This window comes from Palaemon carinicauda, chromosome 21, assembly GCF_036898095.1.
Source record: "Palaemon carinicauda isolate YSFRI2023 chromosome 21, ASM3689809v2, whole genome shotgun sequence".
In the NCBI taxonomy this organism is placed as follows: domain Eukaryota; kingdom Metazoa; phylum Arthropoda; class Malacostraca; order Decapoda; family Palaemonidae; genus Palaemon; species Palaemon carinicauda.
Window position 1 is genome coordinate 116,660,001 of NC_090745.1, and position 8,550 is coordinate 116,668,550.

The following is an 8,550-nucleotide window of genomic DNA, read 5'->3' on the forward strand; positions in this document are numbered from 1 at the left end:
TTTTCTTTATAGTTAAATGAACGGTTAATGCCAAAGTGAACCATATGATATGACGCCAAAGTGCGTCATCGGATATGACGCCAAAGTGCGTCATCGGATATGACGCCAAAGTGAGTCTTCTGATCCTCAGAGGGTTATATTACTCGGAAGGAAGAAAGCTTCAGTATTTGCTTAATTTTTAGTTCTAGTTATAATAGGTTCGCTAAAAATTATAACAAAACTAACAAAGCCACTGATTTAGAAATTTTACTTTTTTTCAATATTGCAATTGGACAATTTGTCAAAACAAGCTAGTCAGAAAAATAATTGAATGGCGGTATCTAGTCAAAATATTCAAAATTTCAGTTCCTAATTAATTAAGAGTCAATGTGAATTTTTCAAACATTTAATATTCACAATTTTCGTTAATGAAAATTGAATTTTTACTTCACTTAATTTTTTCCGAGAAAATTTTCAGCCACAGTAAAAAATATTATTATTATTATTATTATTAATTGCTAAGCTACAACCCTAGTTGGAAAAGCAAGATGCTATAAATCCAGGGGCCCCAACAGGGAAAATAGCCCAGTGAGGAAAGGAAACAAGGAAAAATAATATCTTTTAAGAACAATGACATTTAAATAAATATTTCCTATATAAACTATGAAAACTTTAACAAAACAAAAGGAAGAGAAGCGAGATAGAATAGTGTGTCCGAGTTTACCCTCAAGCAAGAGAATTCTAATCTAAATCAGGTACACAAATTTAAATAACCCATTTCTATCTGGTAGTGTACTAATGTATATTTATTATCAAAGATTTCTCTACAAAATAAGTCTTTAAACATTACATCAAAACTGAAGCCAAAGTAAACTATCTAGATTAGTAAACTAGCTTAATAGTACGTAATAGTAAAAATATTAAAACAATAGTTAACATTGATCAAAGCACTTTAACAATCACTTTACTAGTGTATACTACAGTATACAAACAAACTTGTTTTATAGTTAATTGCAGTTCTTCCAGTACAGATATAAAGAAATAAGTTATATAACTTCATTAACAAAGGCTAAGCAACTGTACTTGGAAATTCAATGAAAAATAACTTTCCTAAAATACTAAAAATAAACCATAGTGGTAGATACTTATGATAAAGTAAAACCAGATTGGTATTTAAAACAACGATAATTATAGATAACAATACAACACATTGTTAGTGATAATGCAATAATAATGAATACATTCAGTGCCTAATCACCACAAAAATGAAAGAACACCACCAAAGAAGTCATTTATAACTAAAAATTCTTCAGCGGTAGCTGGAATTTATACATTATGAATGCAAGAAGCAATACAGAGTCCCTACCTGCCTATTGTATAGCTCCTAGAAACTCTTTGATAACCACCTAAATGGGCAACACCTTGTGGGACAGTTTTTCCCCCTCGAGATACCCGTATTTAAGTTCCAGCCAGCCTTTAACGAACAAGGCAATACCGTACGGATATATTGCATTCAAGGAGGAGATGCTCTCGTCGAGCCTAGCTATGAGAGTCGAACTCAGCTCTTCGATGATTTCCTCCCGCCGAGTGTTAGCTGCAACGATTTTCGGGATCATCTGTTTCCAAGTGTCCCCAGAGAGCGGCCTGATCCTCATGGTGACAGTTTGGACCGAGTACTGCAGCTGATTAAACAGCTCGTTCATGCGCTGCATCCCAGTCCAGCGGCTGGTGATGACGAATTGGGAACGAGGACACACCAGCATCCAAGCTCTGACGACTTCTCTGGCAATCGAGGGAGCTCTGTCCAACCCGTCCACTATCCAGAGGACTTTCGAGTCTAACAATTGCCTTTTGGCTTCTTCCTCCGTCGTGTCTTTGGGAAAGAAAGAAAAATTGACCACCGAGGTTATATCAGGCAGATCCCTGCAACTTTTAACCTTGTCAGCTTCGAAAACAAAGGCCATGTCGAAATCGTTGATGTTTTTCACTTCTTTGGCTTCTAACGCCCACTGACAATGAAGGTAATAGGCCAAAGCTGATTTCCCGGAACCTTGCGACCCGAAAATGAGGAACACCTTCGGCTTGTGAAGCTTGGAGGCTGCGTCGTAGGTGCCGTAATCATCCGTGTAATCGGTGGCGAATATATCGTTGACGCTGACGTTTTGATTGTCGCCCCAAGTTAGGCTGATGGGCAGGTAAGTTTCGTGAGCGTTGGCCACCTGCCGTTTGAATATGCCGGGGTTGTGAATCCTCGAGAACTTCACCAGCGAGAGGCGCATCGCCCGCAGGTAGGTGGTGAAAGAGTGGTTGCTCAAACGGTCGAATAAAACGTTGTCCACAGACATCTGTTGAAAGCGAAGAGAATTTTAATTTTTAAGCAAACTGTCTGCCGATGGACTTATTTTAGGGCCAATTTCATTTTTCTCTTAAAAATCGGCCATATTGTGCGGAATCCATTGCTAAGGACCAAATAACACAAGGAAATGTCCACAGACATCTGTTGAAAGCGAAGAGAATTTTAATTTTTAAGCAAACTGTCTGCTGATTGACTTTTTTTTAGGGCCAACTCCATTTGTCTCTTAAAATTCGGCCATATTGTGCGGAATCTATTGTTAAGGACCAAACAACACAAGGAAATGTCCACAGACATCTGTTGAAAGCGAAGAGAATTTTAATTTCTAAGCAAACTGTCTGCCGATGGACTTTTTTTTTAGGGCCAATTTCATTTTTCTCTTAAAATTGGGCCATATTGTGCGGAATCCATTGCTAAGGACCAAACAACACAAGGAAATGTCCACAGACATCTGTTGAAAGCGAAGAGAATTTTAATTTCTAAGCAAACTGTCTGCCGATGGACTTTTTTTTTAGGGCCAATTTCATTTCTCTCTTAAAATTGGGCCATATTGTGCGGAATCCATTGCTAAGGACCAAACAACACAAGGAAATGTCCACAGACATCTGTTGAAAGCGAAGAGAATTTTAATGTTTAAGCAAACTGTCTACTGATGGACTTTTTTTTTAGGGCCAATTTCATTTTTCTCTTAAAATTTGGCCATATTCTGCGGAATCCATTGCTAAGGACCAAACATAAGGAAATGGCCATATATTGCAATTTTCTTCCAGTAAAGCGATTTGGCAAGGCATTTTAATCTTTTGGACAAAAACTTTTTCACTTCGGTATTTGAAATTAAACTCTGAAAGACACTGCATATTCTATGTAGTTTCAATAGAATTCGCAATATCACAGCACATGACATGAGTATTTCCACTAGAAAGTCTTGAAAATTGTAAGATGCTACCTTACATTTTCAATTACCATAACTGTAATATCAATATCAAAAGACTTATCGCTTATAAACATTACTTTACAGAGTTCTGGTTCAGATACAGACATCGCATGGGTATATATTCTAAAGATTAACGGTTATTATATTTCCTTATTTAAAGATTTGTAACCAGCGAATACTTTCTATGTTCAATGTGTTGTCTTCACTGTCTCATATTTATTTATTTATTCTTTATTGACAAAACTTTATATACATTGTAGTACAATATTTATATTTAGTTTCCACAAAATAGTGGGTTTTATTCTGTAACAAATATACATCTTCCCCATTACATTATAAAATATTTTGTCCAGAAAAATTAAAATATTTCTTCCATAAAGAAATATAAGTATTAATAAACCATCACAATAAACCCCTCATACATCAACACCAAAACAAAACAAATATTTAATTATAAATCTTTAATACTTCAAATATATACTGGCACAGGTCAATTACGTGGTTTTCTTCTCCAAACATATAATTAAGATTACTAAATTTCTGCCTCTTCAATCGTGACCTTGTACATTCAATTAGGACATGCACTTCATTCTGTACTGTCTGTGAATCACAATTACACACTCGCAACTCCCTTGGAGTTCTACTCCACCTTCCCGTCTCTATTCTTAGGTCGTGGGACATTAAACGTAATCTCGTGAAGGCAATTCGCATATAGTCTGGTACATAACTATTTTCACTATACACTATGCCTTTGCAAGGATCTATTTAAAATTTCTCTGTACGTATAATATTTTGTTGCTGTTTCAGGTTTATTACGGATTTCGATACATTTGATAAAATTCGAAATACACAAGTTTTGTGATATGGCTACCAATACAATTATCCCAAAACTGTCATCTTTCTTGAGCCCACGTTCCTTTTCAATATAATTATATCTGCCAATATAAACAGGCTATCGCATGCCTTAACGAATATGGCATAGACATCCAAACATATAACAAGTTTATAAATCATAGATTCGAGAATAAAGACCAGAAAAATATTGGGTGTTAAATGGCAGAACAGGGCTGGCAATGAAACTGAGAGATTAATTGACTGCCATATGTGGATGAGATCATGGTGAAGGGTAGATGGAGATGGTTTGCGCATGTTCTTTGCACTCCTCAAGAGAGATTAGTTCACCAAACTTTCAACTGTGCTCAAGGCACTAGAAATGTTGGAAGGCCCAGGCCTACATGGTTGAAGACTATGAAGCGTGAAGCAAGCAATGGTGAGTGGCGAAACTTTCAACTGTGCTCCACAAGGCACTAGAAGAGTTGGAAGACCCAGGCCTACATGGTTGAGGACTATGAGGCGTGAAGCAAGCAATGGCTAGTGGAGAAACTTTCAACTGTGCTCCACAAGGCACTAGAAGAGTTGGAAGACCCAGGCCTACATGGTTGAGGACTATGAAGCGTGAAGCAAGCAATGGTGAGTGGATAAGTATTGACTCAAAAGCTTAAGATAGAGACTACAGGCGAAATCTAACAAGAGGCCTTTAAATCAATAGGTGTAGATGATGATGATGAGATAGCTTTTAGAATTAATATAATCAAACCCATTTTGCTCTTGTCTTGATACTTATAGTATCCTTAGCTGGTAATTATAACAAGAATGGGGTTTTCAGTGTGGGCATGAGCGAAGGTCATATTACATTATAAATTGTACCCAGTACAACCAAAGATTATCTTACCTTCAGTATGTGGTGTCCAAATTGGATGTCCTCAGTAAGGAAATGTCCTCAAGAAGCAGAAATCTTCAATACCTGAAAAGTAGAATAAATTAGTCTCGTCGAATATGTCAAAGCAATGAAAAACTGAAAAAAAATTAACAATTTAAATGAACACGGTAGTTTTAAAGAATAATTAAATCTTACAAATTTGTTATGTCATTTTTAACCTAATGCAGAGATTTAACATAGAATAATAGATGTATGTCGATTCTGACCAAAATAGCAACAAGTAAATCAGCAAAGCCTGAAAAATAATTGTATTTTCACGTAATTATATAAGTAATCAAATCCAAAAATTTATATATGGAAAGAGGAAATCCTGGTATATAACAGTTATTACATATTTAACAAGCTGTACCCCCATTGTTTTCTAGATTTTTCTTTAAAAGAAAATTTAACCAACTTCCAAGATTAAAACTGAACCCATATTAAAGTCCGAAGGTGGCCCCTGGGTCCATAGTTTGATCAGATTTGAACATTTGATTGATAAAATTTACCAGAGGTTTAGTATAAAAATGCTAGAGAACTTTCCAACCTTTTCAGACCCATGCTTCAGGAACAAAATGTCCCAGGGCCAAGATTTGAACGAAACTTTATATAACGTTACACAGGGAAAAGTTAAGTCATTTACAGCACGTCATTTTCTATTTAAAAGTTTAAAGGCTGCTCATGAATGGCTGAGACAAAGGACAGTGACATTTCCCTAGAAAGCAGAACAATGCCCTACAGGCTGACCATATATACACATGCTCAGCGACCAAGCTAGGACAAGGGAGGGCCAGGCAATGACTCCTGGTGGCTCAGCAGGTAGACCTACAGGCTCTACCCAAATTCCCCATCCTTAGCTCACAAGGATGGTGGAGTTGTATCCACTAAAAGAACTAACGCGTTAAACCGGGAATCGAACCCCAGTCTGGCGATCATCAGGCAGATACGTAGCCAATAGGCCACAACTTTAATACCACACACTATAGTCCATTTCTTTTAGCGATGCATATTTGCACAGACTCGCAGCGGTGCCCTTTCAGCTCGGAAAGGTTTCCGGATCGCTGATTGGTTGGACAAGATAATTCTAACCAATCAGCGATCAGGAAACTTTTCCGAGCTAAAAGGGCACCACCGCGAGTCGGTGCAAATATGCATCGCTAAAAGAAATGGCCTATAGGATTGATGATACCCTCTTGATAAGATCTGTAAATAGTCTCCCCTCGAATGGGATCTGGCACATTTTTTTATATCGTGAATGCTAAATGCTTTAAAATACACAATATATAATAATAAATGATATAATAAATGATAAATACACCTGGAAAGGAAAAACTCACTAAAATGAACCTGGATAAACAGAAGAGTTGCACAAGAGATGTTAGTAATCTAAAGAGCATGTAATAACGGCTTTTATTCACAAGGTTTTCTTAATTCAGTTAAGGTTGTATAGTTATTAACTATGAGATAGTGTTCAAGGTTATATATATTAGATAAAGAATGAACTCGAACCTTAACCTAAATGCTTATATAAACATAAAACTTTATAACACATTATAAATCCTCGTGTTTTAAGGTAATCTCGATACAACAACAACAACAACAAGTGCACCATTTCTAGTTAACTGCTGGACATAGGCCGCAGACTTGTCTTTCCTAATGTCAGGGATTTTTTTTGGGGGGGGGCCCAGTTTTCATCAACACGCTGGCCAACGCGAATTGGTGATGGGAGATTTTTGTCTGCTCGCTCACAGCAAAACAACCTATTCTAATTTGTAATTGTGTATTGCATATGGATAAGCCATTTGCAGAAGCTTACTGAAAATGAGGAAGATTAAATTGTGAGATGGTTTGCGTCAATTTTGTATAAGGAAAAAATGAACTTTTTACAAAGGAATTCTAATGTTCAATAACTTATTGGCAAAATGTAGATATTGTATTTTGTTATCTTAAATAAAAGTTAAAAAAAAAAAAAAAAGTATGGTGGGTGTCCATAACTAGTAGAAAAATAACAATAGAAAATGTAACAAAATAAGACAAACCTAAAAGCCGCTAAACATTGAAATAAATCACTGAACACAATATTGCATTAATAACCCAATAAAAATAACCATCATAAGTACGAAAAATAGTTAAATAAAATAGGAAAATTAAGACACACAAACCTAAAAGCCGCTAAACATTAAAATAAATCACTGAACACAATATTGCATTAATAACCCAATAAAAATAACCATCATAAGGAAGAAAAGGAGAGAAATAAAATAGAAAACTTCAACAAAACAAACCTAAAAGCCGCTAAACTTTGAAATAAATCACTTAACACTACAATATTGCATTAATAACCAAATAAAAATAACCATTATAAGGTAAAAATGAGTAAAATAAATTGAAAACTTAAGAAAAACCTAAAAGTCGCTAAACATTAAAATAAATCACTGAACACATTGCATTAATAACCCAATAAAAATAACCATAAGGAAAAAAAGGAGTGAAATAAAATAGAAAACTTCAACAAAACAAGACAAACCTAAAAGCCGCTAAACTTTGAAATAAATCACTTGCTACAATATTGCATTAATAACCAAATAAAAATAACCATTAAAAGGTAAAAATGAGTAAAATAAATAGAAAACCTAAGAAAAACCTGAAATCCGTTATTGAAATAAATCCCTGAACACTACAATATTTCATCAATAACCCAACGAAAATAACCGTCATAAGGAAGAAAAGGAGTAAAATAAATAGCAAACTTAACAAGACACAAACCTAAAAGCCGCTAAACATTGAAATAAATCCCTGAACACTACAATATTTCATTAATAACCCAACGAAAATAACCATTATAAGAAGAACATTAGTAATATAAAATAAAATATTTATCAAGACAAACCTGAAAGCCGCTAAACATTGAAATAAATCCCTGGACACAATATAACGTTCCTCTCCTCCTTGGAGTTGCCGACTTCCTACAGGATATGAAGTTTCACTAACACTAACAACTGGAAATCTGGAATTCAGGGTTAATGAGCGCCTTCACTACCTACACTCGATTCTGGCGGTTTGTTGACGCTGGTTCTGTTTCATACATAAACAACCGTTGTGATTGTTCGTCAAGTAGAGGAGCTGTTTTCATGGTGATTGGGTGATTTGAATTGTTATTGCCGTTGGGTCTCTCTCTCTCTCTCTCTCTCTCTCTCTCTCTCTCTCTCTCTCTCTGTCAAGGGGCCCATACACGTTCAAAAAAATCGTCAAAATTTTGCATCAAAATTTTGATGCAAAATTTGAGCGTGTGTAGGACGTTTTGATTTTGAACGTGTATTTAAGCCATTAGAACCGAAAGGTCCTATTGATGACATCCTTTCCAAATAAGAAAAGATCATTGTTAAAAACAAGTTATACGATTTTTTTTTTTACTTTTATTAAGAAAATATACAGTTTACAAGTTCATTTTTACAAATACATATTCATATAAACATATAATTTATATTTTGATATTGGTTTTCCTGATGTGGTTTATAATTCATT

General features: G+C 35.2%; 1 protein-coding gene across 1 annotated transcript; it reads right to left on the reverse strand.

Moving 5' to 3' along the window:
- Positions 1-997: 997 nt before the first annotated feature.
- On the reverse strand, positions 998-8,036 carry LOC137614757 (uncharacterized). The gene is made up of 3 exons (XM_068344428.1): positions 7,916-8,036; positions 4,999-5,070; positions 998-2,324 (listed from the first exon to the last, which is right to left on the reverse strand). Exon 3 carries the CDS (start codon positions 2,322-2,324, stop codon positions 1,386-1,388), a length of 939 nt encoding a protein of 312 aa, XP_068200529.1. The 5' UTR covers positions 4,999-5,070; positions 7,916-8,036; the 3' UTR covers positions 998-1,385.
- Between the last annotated feature and the right edge of the window lie 514 nt (positions 8,037-8,550).